At 41.1% G+C, this 26,649-nt stretch overlaps 1 protein-coding gene across 2 annotated transcripts in view; it reads left to right on the plus strand.

Moving 5' to 3' along the window:
• Positions 1 to 26,649, plus strand: part of ttc7a (tetratricopeptide repeat domain 7A) — a 64,689-nt gene that overhangs the window by 15,309 nt on the left and 22,731 nt on the right. For both annotated transcript variants that reach the window (XM_014414369.4, XM_024804800.2), the window contains exons 10-19: positions 53 to 190; positions 4,733 to 4,816; positions 5,412 to 5,516; positions 10,736 to 10,853; positions 12,508 to 12,565; positions 12,670 to 12,742; positions 12,851 to 13,011; positions 21,045 to 21,161; positions 24,333 to 24,445; positions 24,978 to 25,112. In XM_014414369.4, the coding sequence (XP_014269855.1) occupies positions 53 to 190; positions 4,733 to 4,816; positions 5,412 to 5,516; positions 10,736 to 10,853; positions 12,508 to 12,565; positions 12,670 to 12,742; positions 12,851 to 13,011; positions 21,045 to 21,161; positions 24,333 to 24,445; positions 24,978 to 25,112 (1,102 nt within the window). The remainder of the gene's footprint in view (positions 1 to 52; positions 191 to 4,732; positions 4,817 to 5,411; positions 5,517 to 10,735; positions 10,854 to 12,507; positions 12,566 to 12,669; positions 12,743 to 12,850; positions 13,012 to 21,044; positions 21,162 to 24,332; positions 24,446 to 24,977; positions 25,113 to 26,649) is intronic.

A 26,649-nucleotide genomic window follows, 5' to 3' on the forward strand; every position in this document is an offset into this window, starting at 1 on the left:
CCACCTTTCCTTGCTTCCTCGTCTTCCTCATCCCGCGTCTCTCTTTATCCAGGCCAGCGGTGACGCGGTGATCAGTCGTCTGCCGGATCAGGCTGAGGCTCGCAAGACCAGTCTGCAGGACGCCACCTCAGTCTATGACCTGCTCACCATCGGCATGGTCAGGAGGGGGCAGTACGCCATGCTCTCCGAGGTGTTCTGACACACGCACGCATGCAGACGCACACTATGCTGGAGGTCTAAGGGGAGGCGAGCAAAAGAGGGAGAGATGAGATGTGTTAGTGAGAGCTTTGCCTTTGCCAAACTTTTTAATGAATGTCCTTATCACTTGGAGCACAGGGATTATGTGTCTTTTTCTCTCACTGCCTCTCAGTCTTTTCTTCATCTCTCACCATCCCCCACACTGCCTGTTCTTTTCTAGTTCTTCTTCTGGCTTTGAATTCCTCCTCCATTTTCTCATTTTTTGTTTAAACTGTCCCCCCCCCAGTGTGACTTTCTACCCAGATGTGGGAAGTTTAAGAGGCGGAGGTTAGCGGGGTTGTCTCAAATTAGGTTTGTCCACAAGTCTCACTGATTCATATATAGCATATGGGAGACCACACACGCTGAGGTAGTTCCACCTACACCAGTGGATCAATTTGCTGATGTATGAGGCCTGCATGGGCCATTTATTTAAAATCAGGTGTCAGCCAGTCAATACATTCCATCTTTGACGTCATGAATAAGACTGATTGCATCCTTACTGTAGCATCAGTCAGTCCATGGTGTCTCTGTGGTAAGAAATCATGTTTTAATTTCATACCAGGAATTCATATTATTGTTATGCTTTCCCTTCATATTCAAGGAAAAGGAAAATAAGCAACCTATTCCAAAGACTTGTCTATCAAAGTAGTAATACTAAGGAATATAAACGTTATCTCTTATTCATATACTGTAAAGATTTTATCTTACCACTGATGCATTTAAAAAACATAAATCTCTAGAGCTAGTTTACTCTTGTACGCATTCCAGTTCAGTTCAATACCCTTCCTGTCAGTGGAAGTCAGAGTCAAAGGTCACGGTTCTCATTTTGTGCACAGAATGTTTGTCTGAAGCACAAACTGTCACAGTCCTGGGTCGTAACCCTGTGTTTTTTCATTTTCTTATATTTTGATATTCATTGTTTATGTGCTCATGTCTATTTTGCCTATGTTGCCTTGTTATAGTTATCATCAGATTCCCCTTGTGTCTTCATCCCCTGTGTTTAAGTCCCCTTCGCCCTTCGTGTGTTTCTGCGTGGCTCATGTTATCAAGTTCGTGTCATGTCTGTGTCCCATCATGTTTCCTGTTTTACTTTGAAAGTCTTGTTTATATGTTCATCGTGCTTAGTGCTACTTTTCCCTGTGGCGTCATGATGTTCATTTTTGTCAGCTGTTTCTCCATATGTTTCCACTTCCCCTGATTACCTCCTGTGTGTATTTAGTCTGTGTGTTTTCATTCTGTCTTTGCCAGGTCGTCTTTGTTACCTCCCTCACGTCTTCTCATAGTTCTTAGAGTTGAGTCACAGTTTTCATAGTTTTTCGTTTTCCCAGTTTACGTTCTAGTTTAGTTTCGCTACTGTCCTTGTTGCTTTGTTTTGCCTTCTTGTAATCAGCCATGATAAAGGCTTGTTTTCCGTTTGAAACTTAAGTCAAGCTCCGCCTCCCTTTGTATCTGCGTTTGGGTCCACAATTCACAGCTCACACAGTCTGCTCCCGCAGATCGTGACAGTAACTTAGTAACCTGAGTTGAAAAGTTCCACTCTTTGCGTGTCTCCAAACAGTATTTCAGTCTTGAGCTGTGGAGGAGAGGAAAAAAGGCAAATGTTGTACTAAATAATTGGAAATAAAGTATCTGAATTTCCGAAGCGGGACCACGCCCCCAAACATGCTCCTTCCCGTTCTCATCTATATAGGTTCCCCCAGTTCTACAAGCTGTTCGTTCTTGTTTACATGCCCCTCCCTCACTCCCCTTTTAATTCTTTAACTTCTTCACTTATATTTAGTACACGAGGATCTGCCAGGCCCGGGAGCCGCGGCCAGTCCCCTTCAAGGCCTTCCCCAAACCGCAGCTCAATTCATGCCCAAGCCATTCACCTTTATCTACTAAAACGCTATCAAACCTCAAATGAAGACGTGGGCCCAGCAAGTGAAACTGAATGATATCCCTTTAATCTGTCAAGTATGTGCCGCAGCTCCATCTTAGTTTTATATAAGGTCTAACGTGTTTTTCCTGCTTACAGCACTGTTATGTCTCCTAATGTCCACTGTGAGTAGTAGCAGAAACACTTTCATTATAACATAAGCACCTGACTGAAAAACTTTAAAAGGACTATTGCTAATAAACTTAATTAAACTTTAGTAAATTTTATTTTTAAAATTTAAACTCTAGTAATTAATAATTCACACTAATCACTGGTGATGTCATAATTTATGTTTATTTATGTCAGTTTTTCAAACAGGAAATAATCATTTTATGAATTATACCCACTGGGATGGACTAGTGACCTGGGAGTACCCCACCCTCTCACCCAAAGTCAGCTGGGATAGGGTCCATCTCTCTAGTTAACAGGATGTCTGGATGGACAGATGGATAGATGTTTGGTCAGTCTCAGGGCTTCAAATGCTGCCCTTTAGTCGACACAGCTGGTTTCTCACCTGTAAGGTGTCTCTATGTGATAGTCAGCTTGTCAAATTTTACCTTAACCCACCCAAACATTGTCATTAACCCAGTCATGTAGTTTTGGCCTGATTATGAAACCAAACATGAACTGTAGTTTCCAGAATCAATGTTGTATAATTTAAACCTCCCACCTGCCTACTTGTGCACTCTTTAAAGGTACACCGTGTAAAATCTCACCGATAGAAGCTTGAAGACTGCAGTCAGCTGAATTCGGTTTTCTTACCCCTCCCAGTTCAAGTGCATAATTCTGGTGGTTGCTGTAATCCAAACAACTTTAGTCATCATTCATCTATAGTGAGTGTCTGTTGTTAGACCGCTGTTTATCCCACTTTTAAATATGACTGTCTGATGACAGCGATGCTAAAGAGAGTTACTGAGGATATCCTGAACTTTTCTGTCAGTAAGAGCTGCTGTTTTAGCCGCTGTTTTAGCTGCTGTTAGCTGCTGTTTTAGCCGCTGTTAGCCACTGTTTTAGCTGCTGTTTTAGCTGTTGTTAGCCGCTGTTAGTGAAACTTTCTTTGAAGTTAATTGAACATTGTTGGACTCTTAGTGATGTTTAGTAAATAAACTCATACGATGTGGGAATGTAATCAAGCGATTTTTCGGATACTCAAGCCTAATATTAGCCTGCATATTGTTAGCTTTTAACCAACTGTTGTTTCTTGTTTAGCCAGCCTGACAATATCTAGGAGTAACTGCAACGATATCGGGAATAAATAGTAATGTTTTTGCATGTTCCCTGACTTCAGGCATAAGGTGAATTTCATGTGGTGGGTTGAAGTGAGGAGGAAGAGGATGAAGTGGAAGTGGAGGAAGACATAATGAGAAAACGATGATGAAAACATAGCTGTGCATTTATTAGATGGTCATTATAGTTTAAAAGATTTAAAAGCTATTTGTGATATTTATAAGGTGTAGTTACGTAAGTGGTTGGAAGTTGCTGTTGGAAGACATAATTTCACACTAATGAATGAACACAATTTTATTTTTTTTCCGTTACATAATTCAGAAAATTACTTACTATATCCTTAAAACAAGTGGCATCCTTGCAAACACTGTTCATAGGTGGTTCTTGAACCAGTTTTTAGAAAAAGTTATCAATTAATAATATCTAATTAAATTAATTCCATCAATTTTCTTAAACACATATGTCTCAGCTGACACGTCTATCACAGGGCTAATTGTCATTCCATTGTTTGTTAATAGTGCAAAACTGTAAGCATTTAGTCCAGTTGATACAACAGTTATATATGGTGCAGCTCAAAGTACTGTACAGTAGGAGACTTAACGCACTTGTATCTTTTAACCTCTGTTATTACAATTTGGCTGAAGCTTACTTCGAGCTCTATATATTAACCCTTCTAAACAGAGGTTAAGTAGGGATTTGTAATGGTTTGGGGCCTGATTTAGCTGGGTTAACAAGGGTCAGCAATACTGCCAGTAGCAGCAGAGACAGTTGCAGCTTCATATAGCTTCATAAAGACCTGCAGTGAACCATTACATTTCTTACACGCTTCAGTTCATGTTAGAAAATACAGAGCCCATTCACGACTACAATTAGCTACATATTCCACACTCTCTTATTCAATTAAATCCTACAGAGGTTGGTATTGTGTGCCTTTGCTCTATTCAGCATGGCATCTTTGTCTGCATGTTACTTTGTGTGCAACCTTTCTAATAAGTGCACATTTTTTAATCCTACTACTTGGCAGACCTTTTTTCTTGATGTAGCTCGCTTCTGCATGACTGACAACATCTGCTGAGCGGCGCTCCACGCCATCCTGTGCTTGTCCACACACACATCACTCACATCATTATGTACTGAAACAGCACAGAGTGGGTGGTGAGCGCTGACTGACAATCGATTTTGAGCGAGAGGAATGTGACTACGAACACTGGCCATTCAGCTTTGTGACTGTAAAGGAAAACAAAAAGCTTAATGTCCACACCGAACCATCCACTCTTATCGGCGCACTCTACTTGTACAAAGTTTCATAACTTAAACATGTTTGTGTATTTGTTTTTCTCCTCGCAGTGTCTGGAACGAGCCATGAAGTTTTCATTCAACGAGTTTCACCTGTGGCACCAGTTGGGCCTGTCACTCATGGCCGCCCGGAAAGTGAGCTCATTTCTCCGTTTAAATCAAACACCACATCACACCCAAAGGAGATAGCTATCTTCTATCTATTCTATCTATCTAGGTATTCATGGTAATGAAATGTAATCTTAAAAAGGCACATTTTTTTAAATGGGAGTCCTCAGAATACCTCACAGTGCTCTTTCAGTCTCTAAGTGTCTGTGTCTGCGTGTGTGTGCGCACAGAGCCATGCGTGTGACAGAAAAATTGATGTGGATTGCATGATAAAGTGACAGCAGATCAATGGTGAGATCTAGAAATAGGCTGCTCCCTAGAAGGAGAGGGACCGCCTCAGTGTTGTCAGATCTGCTTCTATTTAGGGCCCGCGGGCGTGCACGCACACATGTGCTCACGCATGTGCACGTGCACGTGGTCCATTAATGATTGACCTACATGTATTAAGTGACCATGTGTCTAAATGGGTCTATTAGGGCTGTGTGAGGACAGTTAATGTATGTTTGATACAGTCGCTCAAAAGCGATCCATGTCATCTGTGGCTGAATGATAAGTGGCTGCTGTTTGCTCATTAATCACAATTTGTCATTGACATTTCCGTGTATGTGTGTGTGCGTTTCAGGGGGTTGGTGCTGTATCTGTATTTAAAGAGTGTGCCAGGATGAGACCAGAAGACCCTTCGTTGCCCTTGTTGGCTGCTAAAGTCTGCATTGATCAGCTGCATTGGGTAATTACACACGTAACATCTACTTGCAAAAAAGGGGGAAAAACTTCAACTTAAATACTTTCAAATAATTTCTGGGTAATTTGGCTTTTTGCAGCTGCTACTTGCGGAAGCATGATTGGTCTGCAGCTCATTCAGGCAAAGAGCTTTAGGCAAGGCAAGTTTATATATATATAGCACAATTCAACAACAAGGTGATTCAAAGTGCTTTACAGAGACATTAAAAACAAAAACAAATAAAAGCACGATTTAAAATTTATTTAAAAAACAAATAAACAAAAAAAAAACAGTATATAAAATCAAAACAGATAAAATCAGAACAGTAGATAAAATCAGTAGTTAAAATATAAGTTTTGAAATTTAAGCTTAAAAGTGTGGATTTGGTGCTTTATTTAAATGCAGCTGAGAACAGGTGAGTCTTCAACCTGGATTTAAATAAACTGAGTGTTTCAGCTGATCTGAGGCTTTCTGGGAGTTTGTTCCAGATATAAGGAGCATAAAAGCTGAATGCAGCTTCTCCGTGTCTGGTTCTGACTCTGGGAACTGATAAAAGACCGGATCCAGATGACCTGAGGGATCTGGAAGGTTCATACTGGGTCAGGAGGTCACTGATGTATTTTGGTCCTAAACCATTCAGAGCTTTATAGACCAGCATCAGAACTTTAAAGTCTATCCTCTGACGGACAGGCAGCCAGTGTAAAGACCTCAGAGCTGGACTGATGTGGTCCACTTTTTTGGTCTTAGTGAGGACTCGAGCAGCAGAGTTCTGAATGAGCTGTAGCTGTCTGACTGATTTTTTAGGTAGACCTGTAAAGATGCTGTTACAGTAATCAAGCCTACTAAAGATGAATGCATGGACTAGTTTTTCCAGGTCCTGTTGAGACATCAGATCTTTTATCCTTGATATATTCTTGAGGTGATAGTAAGCTGACTTTGTTATTGTCTTAATGTGTTTTTCTAAGTTTAGGTCTGCATCCATCACTACACCCAAATTTCTCGCCTGGTTTGTGGTTTTTAGATGTATAGATTGAAGTTCTCTGGTGACCTGTAATCGTTTTTCTTTGGCGCCAAAGACTATTACCTCAGTTTTGTTTTTGTTTAGCTGGAGAAAATTGTGGCACAACCAGTCATTAATTTCCTCAATGCATTTACCAAGAGCCTGTACTTTACTTAACAGATGTCTATGCTTCTGATCAGTTGATAGAAAAATCTATTCAATGCTTAAATAAAGGAAAGAGAACTTAAAAAAAAATGGTTGAAAAATGCTTTGATTAGAATGCTGATGATTTCCTTTGTTGGCATGACATGTACTTTTAGGGGCAGATCTGTAAGACTTGCCAGTTATATAATCATAATTATTATATTTTTAAAAAATGTTTAAGTTGTTTGACTTTCGCTGCGATGTTTGGACTAAATTTCCCAGGCACACATGTTGTGGTGTAAATTTACTATATATACATTTCTGTAGGTGGAGCTGTTTTCCTTGTCTGTTTTGCAGTGTGCTGGAAATTATGCCATTAACTATAAAGAAGTGACACAGAGATGCAGAATAGCAAATATATCCTCATACATCCTGTGTCCAGGATTTCCAATATAAACATCAAAAGAAATTTGCATTAATGAAACACAAAGTATGACTGATTTATTGTTACATTGACTGTTCTCTCATTTCGGTCCTACTTTTTGAACTTTTTGTTTTGCAAATCACATCTACACATGGTAATAAAAGTAAAACATGACATACACAATGCTATTATTTGATTATCAAAACCAATGCAAAATTCAAAAGCAGCAAACTAAGTGAAAAACCAAGTACAACCATATTGGACCCATAGGAATTAAAAGGGTAATTAGCAGCAATTGATGGTTTTGACCATTCAGGTGTGTGTTAACTCAATACCAAGGAGGAATCTGCAGAGAAATTTCAACCATAAACATCATAAACTCTACAGTTACAATGTTAAAGTTCATGAGTAAAATTGGAAAAAGATTGAAAAAGTATGGCTTGCTTGGAAGTGAGAAAGACATGGCAGCACTGCTCAGCTTTGTGTTGCATCTGGACAAACCACACAACGTCTGGAACAGAAGTGTCCAACTCCAATCCTAGAGAAATACTGTCCTGCAGCTTTTAGATGTATCTTTACTCCAACACAGCTGAATCAAATGATTGGATTACCTCTTCAGCATGCCATCAAGTTAGGAAAAGGCCTGGTAACAAGCTATTCATTTGATTCAGGTGTGACAGAACAAAGATGCATCTAAAAGCTGCAGGACAGTAGCTCTGTAGGACTGGAGTTGGACATCCCTGGTCTAGATCATGTTTAGCCATGATACACAGCGCCACGTTTGGCCAACAACACCTCATATCACATGTCAAGCACGGTGGAGATCTTAAAAATCAAGGTTTCTATATTCACCAAAATAACTGTGATTATTATTTTTGCCATAATGAAGCAGCCCTGTTTGCCACATGACAACGACTTTCACGTCTCTTCTTCTTAAAACGGATTTAGCAATTACATTGATACATACTAATTAGCTCTTTTCAATGAAGTCATGCACGCACCCCTGCATCTGCCCTCAAAGCTTAACATTTACTTTACATCTGGTAACAGAGCTGCGTTGTGAAATGGTGCACTACCACGCTCATGTCAGTTAAACCTTCTTTTAGCTAATTTGCAGTCATATGGGGGTTTTACGTTGCCTTTCTACCCAGCAGCCATGTAAATTTGTTCTTCCAGAGCTTGCCTTTCTTTTCACAGTTGTCCTTAACTGACGTTTCTTAATGCCATTTTGGAAAGTGGGAATTACAAGCTGGAAGCCATTTGATATCATTTTATAGTTTTCCACTGCTTTGTGGGTGTCAGTTAAAAACATTTTTACACCCTCAGTCAGATGCTTGAAACAGCCCATGGTTTAGTGCTACTAAAAGATTTAAGTAGTTGGAAAACAGAACAGCTTTGCTTTTTTAACAATTATAAAACTAAGATTATTGGGATAAAATGACTTTTTGTGGTTAGTTTTTTTGCTGCAGAGCTCTAGCTTTGTCACAAAAACATCACTCGACCCAATTGGCAGACCTTCCAACTAGCCATACTTCTTCAGTCTTTTTCTAATTGTACTGTCATGAATTTTAACATTTAACATGCTGGCTGAGGTCTGTAGAGTCTGAGATGTAGCTGCTGGGATTTTTGCAGTTTCTTTCCCTCTTGGGAACATTTAGCTTTGTGTTAGGAGATGCTCATACTTGCTGATGATTAGTTCATCAGGTGCATTTGATTAGCACCACCTGGCTGCTGCTTACCTTCTTAATTCCCATGGAAGCAGTTTTCTTGCACATGGTCAGCTTTGGCTAGTACTTACAAGAATATAACATAAAATCGAGTCACAGAATTGCATAGTGCATCTAATGTGCTGATCAAAAGTTGTAAGACGACATCACCGGGTCCTTAATATTTGGCAGGGGTCTCGAACTCCAGACCTCGAGGGCCGGTGGCCTGCAGGTTTTAGATGTGTCCTTGATCCAACACAGCAGATTTAAATGGCTAAGTTACCTCCTCAACATGTCTTGAAGGCCTGTTAATGAACTAATCATTTGATTCAGGTGTGTTGACCCAGGGTGAGATCTAAAACTGCAGGACACCGGCCCCTCGAGGCCTGGAGTTCGAGACCCCTGATATTTGGGATTAATGCTGGGGTCAGTCAGGCAGTTACACACTACTACTGTGAATCCCGGGCCTGCTTGGATACTCCTTCAGTGCATGATCTCAGCAGGAAAGAGAAAATAACATCAACAGTGTTATTTAGTGTAGAGGGAGAGAGGGAGTTGGAGAGAGAAAGAGAGATTAGAAAAGTGGAGCTAACAGAGGCAAATGGAGAGAGCACATCTGTCAGTGGCTGGAGATCATGGCAGGCTGGAAACACTAAGGAGCTTACAGCCGTAATCACAATGGGACACTATGGTCGTAGTGCAGTGTGGCATTACATAAATGTGCCACTGTTATCCACCATCAGCTCCACTGGACAGTCTGGGCTGATATTTACTGCAGCCAACAACGTTACGTATTTTAACATTTTTTGCTCTTTTCTGTGGTTTTTCGTAGGTTTCTTGTAGACATATCTGAAATCCCCCAAACCAGTGACATCACCATGAACTGTGGGACTCTCGATCTTGCACGTAAAGCTGCTTTTCTAAATTCCTGAAGAGCAGTTTTTTGCAGATTCAAGGTTTTCCACAGACAATGGCGACGTGTTCTTTCTCCACACTGTTCAAGGGGAGGAGAAAAAACAAAACAAAATCATAATCTGCCTAAAACATGCACAGACAGGGTCCGCGTGTAAACGGCTGGTCTATTGTGCGCAGGCTTTAAAAGAGCGAGGGCTGGATTCAGAGGAAGGGAGAGAGAACAGAGGAGGAGGATGAAGGGAGGAGGAGGACATGAAGCGGAAGGGGGGGTGTCAGAGCAGTTTGCTTGCTGTTGCACTGGTGTGCTGTCAAAGGCATTACCCCCCCACCTCCACCCACGCCCATCTACCCACCTGCCCGCCCGCCACCAGCCATACCTCACACGGAGTGACACACTTTTTCCTCAGCTCAGAGCACCTCGGCTCGGCTCAGCCACACACCGCCTGCAGTCTACTGCTGTGTGTGTGGGCGAGCGTGTGTGTCCTTCAGCAAACTCTGCGCTGTCCTTCAAGCAAATCTGTCCGGACTGTCCTCACACTAAACTCACGTCCCTCCCCACTGCATCGCAGACACATTTTGCTGGACAGACTGGCAAAGTTTTCAGCTCACTTTACAGTACCTCACAATTCACACAGCAAATATAGATTTTTTTTTAAATTTTTTTTATGAGTTTTATCAGTCTTATCCATCATGCTCACCCATGAGGGAGGCATGTGATTGATCCCAGCTTCGCAATCAGAGTCTCAAAGAGCCACAAAAGCCCCAAAAAGAACAAGAAGTCGACTGAGTCGACTGTAACAGATGGTATGGCTTCTACAGAGCACTGATCTCCACATCACAGAGTCAGCTGGGGATTACGCAAAGAGATCGAAGACAAAGAGACAGTTCTGCGCGATGCTTCGAACAGCCCAATCTCCATGTAGCTTATTGTTTCACCAAAAATTGATTCAACTTGGGTGTTTTTCCTCGTCCCTCTGCCGCATATTCATCCCAGCTAACATCCTTCAGAGGTTAATGTGTTTATGTGTGTATGCAGATCAAGGAGGCAGAGGCTCTGTCCCAGAGTGTGGTGTCTATGGGGGAGGAAGCAGGAGAATTTCTGCCTAAAGCCTACCTGGCTCTGGGACTCTGCTGCAGTCTGCAGGCCTCTGATGGTAAATCTAACCACACAATCTGAAGAAATATATGGAGAACATCCTATCCAAAATAAAAACAATACCACTGGTCATTTGTTTGGAATTCCCTGAGAAAAGCAGCAGTTTGTGGTCATGCAAAGAAGAAGGCAGCCAGCTACAGAACCTTGTAATGAGTTCAGGGCTGATGTTGGGTTCACTTGATTTCCAATGGACACAGTTTAAATTGTGTCCACTGCCAGCAGGAAATAGCTTAGTCGACAAGTGTTAACTAGATCTTACTGTCTATGGGACTTTTTATTCTGGGTCTGTGAGAGTAGCATTGCCTGATTCAATAATTCATGTTTGCCTTATATTAGACTGGACCTTTATAAAACCTGTCAGTTCATCCACTCTCTGAAACAAGTTTATTTCCTGGTATTCTTTTTTCAAACTGCTCCCCAAAAAAGGAACCGAGCAACAAGTGTAGGGAAACTATGTCCATAGCCAGAGCTTTGCCCTGAGCTTAGTGAATTATCTGCTCTCATTGACCTCATACGAAATGGAGCGTTGGAGCAATCTAAAACCTGAGCGTCAGTCAGCATAATGCAAAACTGTAAGTGAAGTGTAGGTGAAGGCAGCTAGCTAGAAAACCTTGCGATGAATTTGAGCTGTTCCATAGGACACAATTTACCGTATTTTTCTGACCATAAGGCGAACCGGATTATAAGGCGCATTAAGCAAAACAAAACAGTCAGATAAGTCAAACTTTACTCAACTCATTCTTCTTGCTTCCTCCTCTTCTGTACCATTGATCCATTAATGTAGAATTATCTCACAGCTGCTCTATTCCCATGTTGTTGCTGTATATTAATGACTAACCTCGTATTGTGGATGGATTATCTCATTTGTTCTCCCGACTGAAGTTTGATCTGTTTACAGCATCCTGCCACGTTAACTTTTATTGTGATAGCAGAGCTGTAAGTTTTAATGTTTCAGAAATCTCTCAGTCAGAACATGGTATATTATATTAAGGTAAAAAATAGCGAGCTAACTTTCTGCTAACTCCGTAAAATTTCAGAATTTCCGGTTTCATGGATGCCTGGATGTTAAACTGGTTAAGCAGCAACGCTGATCATTTTATTAAAGATGAAAGAAATTAGACAGTTTTTAACTCTCAGTGTACCGCAGTGTTTGTTTGACTTTGGGACCTGAATAAGACGGAGTTTTGGACCCAGATTACTCCTCGAGGCTCCTGACTACGGCAGCCGTAATGCTCCGGCAAGCCATCAGGCGGTGCGGCTTCGTAGCTTACCAAAGTCGTACTAAAACATTATTTGACTAAAACAGATTTTTGAGCACCGTGTACCACATAAAATTGGTTCAAGGCCAGTAAGCACAACCAGAATTCATACATGCGGTGCACCGGATTATAAGGCGCACTGTCGATTTTGAGAAAATTAAAGGATTTTAAGTGCGCTTTATTAGTCCGAAAAATACGGTAGGTCTCATTTCTGGCTAATAGGAAATAGTTTAGTCAACATCAACAATGATGGACTGTCTAAGCTACTTGTCAAGACACAGGCCTTCATATAACTGCCCCTGATTCCAACTCTTGTTTTAACTTGTTTGAACCGTAGTCCATCATCAGCTTTTATTTTTATCTGAAATTGTAAATTTCCCATTTTTCCTGCAGCTTCTCTGACCACAGACCGAAACGACTTCAACAAAAAGGCACTAAATGCTTTGAAAAAGTAAGTCAGGCTTGTTTCATTCTCTATCACGTGTTTCAGCCACGCAAGCGAGCCACACAGTTCAACAGTCCACCCTCACTGAGCTATTTGTCTTCCCTCTACAGAGCTCATTCACTGGACCCTCAGGATGCGCAGATTGCCATGTACCTGGCTCTGCAGCTGGCCATCGTACGCCAGGTAAAAGCAAGCCAATGGAATCAATACTGAAGCATATTTTTTTGTTTTTTTTTGACAAACTTGTTTTTTTTCTTTTTCTTTTTGACAAATTTGGTGTTTATCTGGCAGGTATCAGCAGCTATGGAGCCCCTTCAGGCAGCTTTATCTCTCTGTGGGGATGACTTACACTCCCTCCACCTGCTCACCCTGCTGCTCAGTGCCCAGAAACACCACCGTCATGCTCTGGACACCCTTACTTTGGCCCTCGGCCAGCACCCTGACAACTTCAAGTAAAACCTACTATGCCATCCCACACACACACATGCACACACGTACGCAACAGAAAATGTTGGTGGACTGAGGATAATTCAATCGATCGCTGCACTTCTAACACTTTGTAGATTGTTTTTTAAGTGTGTGTGTAAGAGAGCTCCAGAGAGCGGTGCAGCCAGGTTCTATCCTAACACCAGTCCTCTCCGTAGGGATAGGGTGTCTGCTCCGCTACACAAAAGGCCAAGCACACACCACACACACACACACACACACACACACTTGAAGCCTTATTTAGACGTGCCAGAGTGGAAGTCTGCATTGCGGTACCGATGCCCCTCATACACCCTTACCCTTTTAACACTGCAGCTCTGACCCAGACCTAAGCACTGCTGTCCTGGCTGAGCTAAGACATCCTAACACATAAACCCACCTGTCCGCTACGCTAAGCACACACACTTTGACAATTAAAGTGAACTCATTTTGGGCATGGAGGAAAGTAGTGATGTGAAAGGACATGTTGCAGGTTTAAGGGCTTGAACCTTTGACCTTTGGCTTCAGGGCTGGTATTACTAACCATTTCTTCACCTTTGTGCAGAATCATATTCGACCAAGACTTTTAAAGTATACCAGAGTTAATAGATAAAGTATTGTAGTAGGCAAAGTACGCAAGATCATAAGTATGAGAAAGTGATAAGAACGATTTTTAATTAGAATCCGGTTTGATTTGAAGCAGGTTGGTTGCAGCATGAGCCCATAGCTCTAGTTTCTTTCCTAACAGTATTTCACTCACATAATTCTAGTCATCCGGCACAAAAACATCTAAAAAAAAAACAAACATGCTCATTAGCAGTGGGAAAAGCTCTATTGTATCTGACACTGACAACATTAACTATCAAGGCCAATTATTTCACACTAACAATAATTTGGAAGCATGTTGCATCATCTTTCTGATGTGTTTTCTTTCTATCTCAAAGCCCAGTCAAGCATTACAGAGTACAGCCATTTGGGGTCAGTGTTGGCCTCCACGGTCGCAGAGCAGACAGATGGGGTGCATCCATAGATCAGGAGGGAGAGGAAATGCAGACAAGAAAAAAAACAACAAAACTGATCAAACAGCGAAAGGAAGGAAGGACACGAGAGCCTGACAGAAGGAGAAAAACACAGAGTGGGAAAATCCAGGAAAGACACTGTTGATTACAGAACTGATTTACCGATCTGTGCTGTAGGTACAGTCGGTAGCTCGCATGCGTTCTCCCACTGTCTCGATGCACAATCACACACTCTTAGACACACACACCTCCTTCGCAGAGACACTTGACTGCTTTGACCCATTTAAGAGCTCTTTTCCGGGCTCAGCCAATCACATCACTCTCTGCGCCAGGAATCCCCATCGCCCCGGTAACCATGAGGTCATATGGATAGAGCAGGCAGCATCGTTGTTGTTTCCAAACTGTTGTTACAGATCACTACCAAGACACTGAGTCAGAAAAAAAGGAAAGAAAGAAGGAAACATATCTTTTTGTTGGTAGTTTCCTGAAAGGAACAAATGAACCATTAATCGAGGTTTGCCAGATGTATTATTTGTTATTACCTGTAATAATAATTTACTGTCAAGTCAGTAACACATTGAAACTAAGCCATCAGATTAGTGGAGAGAGAGGCACACAGTAGCGATGTGAATAGGCTGGCTCTAGTTGCTTAAGCCCAAACTATTAGCCAATCAATAATCATGAAGTGCATAATAGCATTAAAAACATTATAGCTAAAGTGATAGCTGGTCTAAGTTGGATTACAAAGATAAAGTTATGAGCAGGGCACTGGTGAATATTTTTTTTTTGCATTAGCTTTATACTGAAAGATTTTCTAGTGTCAGTCAGTGTTGCCAACTTGGCGACTTTGTCGCTATATTTAGCTAGTTTTCAGACCCCTGAGTGACTTTTCTTCTAAAAAAAGTCGCTAAAAAAAGACGTGAAAGTGCGTATCAACAAGCTGTAATGCAGTCAGTTCTTCTTTTACTCTTATGCTGTTTTGTGGATCACAAGGTTTAAAACTACTTATAAACACACACAAAGTAACTCCACCAGAGTGCCTATTTCGGGTCACTTTTGCCGGTCCAAGCCCGGGTAAAGGAGCAGGGTTGGAATTGTGACATTAAAAAAACAACAATTGCTAAAAGAAATTTAATTTGTAGTTCTAAATAAACTCTAAATGCATTTAGGACATTTTTTACTCCCTTTATGTCTCTTCCACGATGTTATTTCTCTCTCCAACAACATAGGTTACAATTAGATTAGCATGACCAATTATGCAAATTAGGCGATGACGTCATTTAGCGACTTCTAGCGACTTTTAGGACAACCAATAGCAATTTTCCTTACTGAGGAGTTGGCAACACTGGTGTCAGTGTGTTCCCTTCTGCATCTCCCTCAGCTGCTCTCTTAGCAGCTGTTTTAGCAGTAGCAGCTAGCAGCTGATTAGCTTCTTGATATCCTCTTTCTTATCCTATTTTTATTTGCAGTAACTGTTTTTAGGTTTTTTTAAGTGATGTATGTGAAGCCAGTCAGATGAAGTGGAGCATTTTGGCAGCTTATGATGAAGTAGGTGGAGACCAAAAAAAGAGCCAAAAGAAGAGTCACCAGAAGTGCAACTCAAAATGCTAGTTGCTAGCTGCTAGTATCTGCCTCAATCGGTTCATTTTAACTATTCAAAATTGAATCTATGAAATAATGACAACCTTGTAATTCCCCTTTTCCTTCTTTTCACTTTCTTTCTCACCCTTAGCCAGCCAGCCTTTACATAATAAATTAGTGAGGAAAGCCAGATAAATTTAGTTTCAGTGCTAGCTATATAGCTAGCAAGTTGTAACCTGGTGGTGTTATTGAGTTGTGTGGATATGTACAGGCAAGAATAGCTTTTCCTAAAAAATTAACTAAATTTCTATGCAGATGACACTGTTGTGTGACTGTGTGGCAGCAGCTTTTTAGCTCACTGACTGAGCCATCTAAGGTTTTTCATAGGCACACCAGTGTTAAATCTCAAATTTATATAGTAATGCATCAATGTCTCCACCTGAACCTACAGAGTATGCTTGTTTCCATACTGTCATGCAGACAGAGAGGAATAGTCAAATATTATGACGGCCTTTTGCAAACACTGTATCACTGAACTTGCAATGCAATGCAACCAGCCACTGCAAACAGAAACATGGTCCTAAATCCATCCTAGAACATTCTGGACCATCTGGACTGAGGCCCATTTTCAGACCTCAAAGTCAGAGAATAAAAGATCCAAAAGACTTGGTGTGAAAGGATGTGTTTTCTCAGTAACGAGCTCATTGAATATCATTTGCTTTGAAAACGTGAGCGAGCATCTGAGATCAAAGCTCGCATTCCGCGACAGTCGTGCATGTGTGTGTTTTGTGTGTGTACTTGTCTGCTGTGGAGGGGGCGAAGAGGATGCGACCGTGTGTTTGAGATCGTAATCTTGCTCACGCATGTTTGTGTGTCACTGCATGTGTGCATGCATGTGTGTGATTCTTGTTTGCCACTGCCTCTCTGCACCACAGCAAACTGTCAGCTCACTGTAGCATACACAATTTCTCCTTCCTCCTTTTTCTCCCACATCCTCTACCCCCGGCTTCTGCCGTCTTCTGTCTCTCCGTCTCATCCTATCTCCTTCTTCCTTTCTCTTCCTTTTCTTGTCTCTCTTTTTTTTTATCTTTCAGTCTCCATTTCTCCCTTTTCTTTGAAATTTTAATCACTCAGTAAAGAGGCATGCATTTCAATGTGAAATGGGATTCTGCTACAGATTGAGAGAGCTGAGGCAATACAGGGACGAGGGGGAGGGTTGCATGTGTGCATGTGTGTGTATGAGAGGGAGAGAGAGGAGTAGAGACAGTGATTGTGGTCTCACAGTTTGTACTAAAGAGAATGATTAATCCCAGCCTTTGATTCTGCATTCATCTAACGGGATGTTGCAGCAGGAGCGTGTACTGCTACATGTGTGTGTGTGTGTGTGATTCTGCACAAGCATGTGTTAGCCTGCACATGCAGGCCTGGATTACTATGTGCTCTGAGCAAGCATGGGTCTTGCGTGTTATTCTCTATGGATGTGCATACTGTATAACTGTATACTCATTATATACTCGAGTGTGACGCACACGTGCACTTTTCTGTGTGTGTGCGTGCACCCATCTGCCTGTAGAGTATCCGCACTCTGATCTGTGGGAGTGCAAAATGAGTAATACTGTACATGTACCACTTTTTCTAAGGAACATTATTAGCTATTTTTATATGGAGTTTACGCTGGTGCTCACCGCTCTTAGCCAGCCACCACTGAGCTCTTACTCTGAGCTACACTACTCACTGCTATGCATCCTCAAACACTCCACTCTGCACACACCAGGCTCACTCCCAGAAGGCTGGAAATGACAGCCTTTGTAATTTCATGTGCAGTTTTGAATGTTGTAATCTTGATGAAATCTGTCTGTTGTGGAGCTGTGAGGGAGAGCACTGATTGTAATAGAGGAAAAGGCTCTATCCTTGGATGACTTAGATCAGTTGATATTTCTTTTTTATGTTCACAGTGAATTAATCGTGCAAAAACACGCTGTAGAATGAATATATGACTTTACTGTGCTATATTTTCAACAAACTTGTTTTTTTTATTTTTATACCTTCTAATATGCCATATTAGAAGCCCTATATCAGTGACGGTGACATCTTTTCCTAATTTTACCAATTTCATATGCCGATGTTCCTGTTTTCTGATTGCTACAAGAATAAAAATGTCTTGAATGCAAACATAAGTCTTTTTCAACCTTTCCGTTGTAACAGTTTGCTTCACTTTGCTGTTTTTCAGATGACGTTCATCATGTTTGATGCTACTGAAGCCTTTCACTAACCGAAAGGGCAAAACACATCCCTTTTTAAGCTTTTAATCTGAAAGTATATTCCAGCTGCTTTTACTTTTACCAACAAGTAAAAGATATTGGAATTAACTAGTAAATGATGACAATATTTGTACATAAAAGATGCAAGTAATGAAATTAATTGAGCTTTTCCCATCATTTTAGCTCCAGTTTTTATCAAAAGTAGTGCAGCCTAGTGAAATTTAGCACTACAAACATTATTCAAAAGCCTTTCAACACTTTCCAGAGGTCCGAAAACTCGCGTTTGATTATTTGTTACAGTATCAGAATATAGTTAGAAACTGGCATCTAGGGAATGATGATGGTCTAATCTAGCCATGAAGCCTACAGGTAGATGCCGGGGTGGTGGATGGGTTGAAAGAGCAAGCAGCAATGCAGGGCAGTAGTGGCAGCATTGACATATCAGCGGGAAATATGGGAAATTTACAATTAAATAGACCAGCAAATCGGGATGGTGTGTTTGCCATATTGCATGAGGGGAGCGAGGCGTGTAATTCACCATCCGCTGTCTCCCAAAAATATTTTTTTGATGCAACATTGCACCTAACAATGTCTGCAAAAGGCTCACATATAGTGGGAACTCAAGAGCTGAACTCATAGTGTTTATGCAGAGGAACACTTGAAGCTCTACAAATAAGATTTAGTTGATAGAAAATGACAACCATCTTCTTGAAGATGTTTGTTGTTGTGGGTGGCTATGGCTCCAGAGGTGGAGCAGGGTATCTACTAGTTTGAGGGTTGCTGGTTTAATTCCTGGTTGTTCTAGTCTGCATGCCAAAGTATTCCTGAAGAAGATACTGAACTCTGAGTTGCTCCTGATGAAATCATCAGAGAAAACACTTAAATATAGGGGAAAATTCTTGGGTTAATGACACATGTTGTATAAAGCACTTTAGGCGCTTCAGTACAATGGAAAAGCGTTATATTGAGGTGAGCCAGTCCTTTGAATATTCTAAAAGATGCAGGATATTAAAGCAGCAAGAGACATTTCTTTTTAGTTTTATAGTTTTATCGTTCATTGGATTATATTGTATCCATGTTTTCATGTTGTTTAGGCCAAATTGTGACGCTACCATCATAATGTTGCAACAGAGCAACATTTTTCCAGTCCTCTGTGGTCCAGTTTAGGTGAGCCTATGTATATTGTAGCCTCAGCTGACAGGAGAGGTACCCGCTGTGGTCTTCTGCTGCTGTAGCTTGTCTGCTTTAAGGTTTCATCTCTTGTGTGTTCAGAGATGGATGCCTTGGTTGTGGCGATTGGTTGTTTGAGCCCCTGTTTCCATCCTATTAGGTTGAAGCACTCTGGCCAATCTTCCCTTGGATCTCTGGTATCAACAAGGCATTTTCACCATTCCCTGCAAAGCTTAGAGATGGTTATGCGGGAAAATCCAAACAGATCAGCAGTTCCTGAAATACTCAGACCTGCCCGTCTGGCACCAACACTTAAATCACCTTTGGCTGATTAGAGAGTGATCAGTGAGTGTGCACAATATACAATAACTTGAACTTCATTAAATTAAACAAGGGATTCAGAACAACAGGGTATCTTTGCTGATTTCAAAGCACTTTTTTAGTTATGTAGCTCCATTAACCATATTAATGGCCTCCTATGAACTCCAGTTTTCTTTCAGTTTCAGAAGAAACTTGCAAATTTATTTCTTTGCAAGCTCTTATTTTGAAATTACCATGAAGGAGTGGGTTTCATTAATGACAAATTGAAACTGACTGGAAGAAAAAAGCAAGATTACTGTAATTTATCTGTGAATGAGTATGAAATTTATATTATTTGTTGTACAAACATTACACAATATAAGTTTTACATGCTCATTTGAAACTCAGCAGCTTTATTAGAAAATAATTACAAACTTTCAGGTTACACGGTTCTTTGTTCACGTGAGATACACCCACACACACACACTTTGTCACATCTTAACACTTAGATGGGTTTACATCATCACAAAGCTTCTAAACGCTTTGTCACACCGGTAACGGGGAGTCTAGAGAGATGCACACAACCACACGTACACACTCTGGTGGACTCCTACTGGCAGGCGTATCCTTAACTCAGCGTCCCTCGGCAGCACTTGTCATCTGCATGTCAGCAAATCCAACCCCGTTCCTCCCACACTCGTACATTTTTTTTCTTTTCAAAAATCCCTCCATCATTGCTTCACACCCTCCGCACACACTCCCTTCTCCCAGCCGTGCACCGACCCGTGAGTCAGTAACGAGGCGCATTTCAACAAGAGTTTTCTCCCCTGACACGAACTCCTTTCGCTCAGCCATTGATCCTCACCTTCCCTCCATCACTTCATCCATCTCTTCTTCATCCCACCGCCTCCCCCCTCCAGACTCCCTCCCTCCCCCTTGACAGGAGAGCACAGAATAATTGGAGGAGCCTTCAACAGAGGCAGTGGACAGCTTGGCGTCAGATGTTGCAAACACCATAGTCTCTCTGCCTCTTTCCCTCTCTCCCTCCTCACACTCATGGATGAGTGATGCCCATGACAGACCCCATCCTCTGAGAGCCCCTTCTGGCAATTACTACACACACAACGGCAAACACACACAAACACACACACACACAAACACACAGACATACAGACTTTCACATCAGAGACTCCCACATCACTTAACCAGTTGTCTTCAACTAAAAGGGCCGAGCGGAAACACTCTACAGCCTCCTCTCATCAGCCTCTCAACACACACACAACTCTTAAAGGTTGTTGTTGATGACTATCTTTACTGTCTCTGCTTCTGTTGATCCATATGTGCATTATTCTACATGCAATATGTTTATGGGCTCTAAGCTCCCAGGTACTGCACTAGCACAAACACACATGCTTGCATGCAAATTTATGTCTTGTGATGTGTTTTCTAACTCTTGTAACCAAATAAGGTTAAAGTCTGTTGCAGGGGATAATAGCTGGTAGCTTTTACATCCCCTCCAATCTTTTATGTAACAATAAGAACTGTTCAAGGCTTTCAATCTCATGCACTCAGTTTACAGATTAACGTGCATATTAGTTAATCTTATATGAACAGATGTTCTGGTTATAAAAACAAAACAAAACAGTTCAAATTTAAACAAAAATGCATTGTGGCTTTTTCTTGTTCCAGTTTGCTGTTCACAAAGGTAAAGCTTGAAGAGGTGCTGCTCGGCCCGGCTGCAGCCCTGCATACCTGTGAGGAGATGTTGCAGCACTGGCAGAGCCGCTATGATGTCAGCCGCTCCAGGTGAGCATGCACAAGAGAGATAAGCATTGGCGCTACTTTGTTTATCGTGCGCTGCAAAATGTGCATTACCGTTTAGCTCAAATAGTTTCTGTGCTGTTGTGCACGATGAGGCTGGGAGGGGGCGGCTGTCTCTGCTACGGTGTTATTCAGTGTGTGTGTGTGTGTGTGTTCACGCATTAATGCTTTTTCTGATATAATGTTCTACCTGTGACCTGAGTGCTTTTGAGATGTTGACCTTTTTCATGTTTTGAATACCAGAACTGACATACAGCAAAGCTCATTATTACCCTTCATAATAACTGAACACTAAAGGCACTACCAAAACCAATACAAAAATACAAATATAAAAAAAAAACAAATGCAAAAATTATATTTATTTATAAATGAAGGCTGGTAGAACGATTACAGACAAAAATTTGCATTGAATTTGTATTTTCTTTGTAAAAATTTCCCATCTAACTCTTTATTTTCACATAGTTCCTGAAGGAGCTAGGAGGATGAACAACAAATATACTCTTTGACCATTTCTTAATCAGAGTTTAGCATGAAGTCAGTTAAAAGTTTTAGCTCCTTCATGCCATTGCTCAAGAGCTCTCTCTTGGTGGTGGGTCAGTGAAGGTCTGTAGAAGCGTATCTGAGGAGAGACACACAGGCCTTACAGGGTAGGCATCAGCACCCTGACTGCCATTAGGTATTGGGTTAAAATTCTGGTATGGTGGGTCCTGTGTTTCTTTTGGTGCACAGCAATTCCTGGACTCATGTGACGAGAGTATGCAGGCAGCTCCTGGAGCATGAAGGAATTGATACCAACGACTGTCTCGTGCTCGCCTGACCAACATTTGGACAAAAAGTGGTGCACTAAGTTAAAGCATCAGCTAATGCTAGCTAGTTTGCTAAGCCAGGTACCTCCATAGACTCTATTTATGTATTACACAAACAAAATTATACCTAATAATAAATACTAAATGTTGACACATTAGAATTTCACTGACCAGAACACAAGAAAAAATAATTTAGATGGTCCATACCTCACATCAGGTGATAATCATTGCATCCAGTACATTGGAGAGGGCCACTTCAATGACTCAAAGTAGCTGATGACTGACTCTCGGGCATAGCTTCCACACTAAACTCCTTGTAGACGTGTGTGGGTAACACCAGTAGGTATTTTTTTGAAATCTCTATTTAAATTAGAATAAAGCTCATTTTAATAACTCCAGGTTTTAAAAAACTACATCTACTGACTCACCACTTGAATCTGATTAAAAACGGCTTCACATTTTATGACTTTTTCCAGAAATAAGGTTTCAAATATCTTTTCCCCCTGAATGTTGTGCATTTACTATGCATCCACAAAGCTGAGGCTTCACTAATGGCTCAGTCAAGTGGTTCTTGAATAAATGGCATGCTGGAACTTCAGGAAGTGCAGTTTCTGCTACAGTAACAAGTATAATGCTCGACATCACACTGGTTACACTGTGAACCTCTGCATGGAAGCATGCATTAGTGTTGCTACACAGTAGAGCTGGGCGATATGAGATTTTTTCATATCACGATATGTTTTTTTCATTTCAGGCGATAACGATATCTATCACGATATAAGCCAAATAACTATATTTGTAAGATTTAAATGTGCCGTTGCTCACAAGTAAAATGTGAAATAATCAGCAGCTTGTTTTTATTTAAATATTTATTTCCCATAATAAGTTCAACAGAGTAGATGTAATTAAGGAACATGAGACTTTTTCAGATAAATAAAGGCAAATATTGCAAACTACACAAAAGGCAGCCGCTAAAGCGTTTAAGTTTCAAAATAGAACAAACAAAGCAGACGACTAAATTGTCAATTCCACTTAGAAACAAAATATTAATTCTAAAAATAAATCTTAGTTTGTTTTACAGAAGAACAGACAAAACTGACTAACTTTTGTCAATATCAAATAAACTGAGAACTAAAAGGAAATTCTCAATCTCTCCTTGTTGTATAGCTGAGCTTTTCAAACAGTTTTAACAGTTACTTTAGTCTGACAAAAGCCGAATGACGAATTAGCGCTTCCAGTCAGAGACTGAGCATGCACCGGTTTATTGTATTTCCAGACTTGCTTTCAGCACAATTTACAGTGCGCGCTACTCTGTTTGACTTGAAATAGCCGAAATACCTTCACACTACGGAGCTTCTATGGCTCTTCCATTCGACAATCTCTCCAGCATTGGAACCATCATCTGTTTTCTCTTCGGTAACCTTCAGTCACGCTCTCGGTTGATTTTCTCTAGTCGGCACACTCATTTCCTCCATTACCCAGGCGGCACGGCGGCTGGCTGCTTCCCAAACAAATACACATGTGCGGCTTGGCACTTGTGCTGTACGTAACAAGTCACGTGACGTGACGCTGCGGCTGTGATTGGTTCGGCTCTGCGCTACTTAATTTGGATTGGCTGTTCTTTTTTTTTTTCTTTTTTTTAAGAGGACAAGAGGAGTGAGGCCTATCGCAATAGTTTAATTTTTCTATCGAGAAAAATTTATTTCGCAATACATATCGTTATCGTTCTATCGCCCAGCTCTACTACACAGTTAGCTCGCTAGCTCATGTTTCATTGGCTTTTTTCTTTGACCTCTCCTTCTAACTTGATACAGAGAAAAGATGCAGGAGGAAAGAACTGAGGAAGCTAATAAACTTTAATGTGCAATTTTTGAGACTGCATTTATTAAGGAAAAATGTTGTACAAATATGTATTTTTAAAAATGGACAAATACTTTTCAGAACAATGTAATTTAAGCTAGCCTAGCCATTTCAAAATGTTTAAGAATATCTATCTATCGATCTATCGATCTATCGATCGATCGATCGATCGATCGATCGATCTATCGACCGACCATTCCTGGCTTATTTTTCCTTTATGCTGCCTTCATGTTAAAAGTGAGTCATTGATACTTTTTAGCTTCAGCATAACCTTTAGCATAGCAAAATGCTAAAAGCAGAAGGAGGACCTGGCTATCGCACACCTTTGCTTTTCCTTTTCATTATTAGCAAGCGAGCTGTAATACACAAATTATGTCTATTAAAGCCAATTTATTTAAGATGGACTTGATCTTTAATTTCAGTCACAGGTGGAATCTCACGGATAAAAACAAAAACAGTACATGTGAATGTCCTCTCTGATGTGTTACAGCGAGACAGATGACAGCAGCAGTATACCGATGCCTGAGAGGACAGAGGTCAGCCCCAGCGGCAGGAAACCCTCCATCCACCTCACCCTGCCTGACTTCCAGGACACCTCCACTGGTCTGTTCTCTCGCTTGCTCAAATCTTTTAGAAACGACATGTCACTGTGCATATTTGGATTGTAACATGCCGAATTGATTAGTTTAAGTTAAACACATCCTGCTCTCTCTATGGCTTTGGGTAAATAGCAGTGAGAAAGGTGAATTTGTAGGTCAGTCTAAATCCCCCAGCTTTTGACCTATTCTGGATTAAAAGCCCTGTTTGCTTGTCTGCAACCCAGTTCCGGAAACCAGATGTGCTGTTTAAATATCAATGATGTGACTCACACCTGTGTTTAGAGCAGGATCTGCAACCTGCACATTTAGTGTTCAGGGATTCAGGACATTATAGTTACTGGCTTTGAAATATTTTACTTTTTTTTCTCTACGGAAGAAAACACAGTTTCTGTCTGCTTCTCATCAATGCTAACATATGCATATTCATTGTTCAGGTTGTAAATCACCACTTTAGTGTTTAGTTGGTTTAATGTGCAAGATGAGGAAACATTTGCAGCACTAACAGCTCCCATTTCTTACCTATGATCCTGCTTCAGGTTCACAGAGTCCTTCGTCAGTTGCACTATCCCGTCTTGAAGCGGCTCTGTCCGAGGTGTCAGACCTCAGCTCTACCCGTCGCCATGGGCCCACCTATATTTGGACCATCCTGGAACGCATTTGGCTGCAGGCTGGTATGAGAGCGCACACTTGAATGAAAATGATATTTCAGGAATTATTGTGGTTGGGATCTTTTGGGATTTGAACCTCTTTTCATCCTCATCCGAGATACAAGGTCAGCCCATATCGTGAAACCATGTTGGGGTCCATGAGCTTTAACTTACTGGTGAACTAAAAATGAAATAAAGACAAAGCTTGCATTAACTTTGCTGGACAAATGAATCAGATTCAATGTTTTATCCTAGTGATCTGAAGCCCAACAGTAAGAAACCATGTTAGTCATCCAGTTTTTTTTTAAATAAAAGCTATGAAGTAGACAACGAGGCCACAGCTCAGCAAAGCATGACAGTGTTTTCATGAGCAGCACCCGTCTGCTAAAACACCATGCTAACACGTTAGCTGATAGATTACCTTGTTCACACTGCTGGTTCAGTATACTGGCATGCTAATGTTTATCAGTAAGCACTAAAGCCAGTCTGCAGTTCATGTAAAAAGATTGCAAAAAGATTGTGACTCGAGTCACTAAAGCCCCTTTTCCATTAGTACCTACTCACCCAATGAGAGTGGTTGTTGTTATAGTAATGTGTCCGAGCGTCCCGTGACGTAATTAGCATGATCCACGAACGCTTAAACAAAGGTGGATGTCGACGCAACAGTATACCTGCTGGTTGGTCTGTAGCTTTTCGTCAGACTCGGGGACCACGGCGTTGTTGGTGGTTTTGATTTTCGTGAAGGAGACGCTCTCATGGCTCACTGAGTGATTCCCAGACCAGCCAATTGTTGGCATGCAGTCTGATGATGTCACATTTTAGTACCTGCTCAGATCGCTTATAACCCCGGCCGAGCAGGTACTATTTTAGTATCTGGTACCAGGTACTGTTATCTAATGGAACACCCTTAAACCGTAGTGAACCGTGCCGAGTCAATCCGAGTGGGTACTAATGGAAAAGGGGCTTTTAAGCAAAATGAATGACTGAAGCAAATTACTGGTAAACTGTTTGATAGTTATTGAAAACCTAAAACTTACATTGTTGACTTCATGCTGAGGCAAATATTAGGGGACCTTCAAAGTAAGTAGTCTTCATCCTGTGGCAACCATAAAAAATTCTGTGGTAGTCCTTTCAGTGAACTTCGACCAATGTCATAGATCTGCCTCGCTTTCTGTACATGATATTGACAACAGAGAGCGATCACATCCACGTCGAACGTGTGGAGATTTTAGTTCCTTTATGCTACTATACACTGTAAAAGGAGCATTTGAGTTGTAGTTCACATAATGTAGTGTTATAAATAATTGTCCATGATGCTCTGTTAATTTAGAGCAGCTTGTGGCATAAATCATACAGTGTGTGGCAGTCTAAGAAGTTATCTAAGCACTGTGCGTAGGTCTTTCTGGTGATGTCACAGAGCAGTACCAGTACCTGATACCACAACAGGGCATACTTTTCAAAATAAAACAGGAAGTAACTGGAAATGGCAACTGAGTTAACTCACTCAGACACCAGATGCAAATGTGTCTTTACAGTAATTGCCTCAATAGCTATTGAAACA

Source organism: Maylandia zebra, linkage group LG13 (assembly GCF_041146795.1).
Source record: "Maylandia zebra isolate NMK-2024a linkage group LG13, Mzebra_GT3a, whole genome shotgun sequence".
NCBI classification, from domain to species: Eukaryota; Metazoa; Chordata; class Actinopteri; order Cichliformes; family Cichlidae; genus Maylandia; species Maylandia zebra.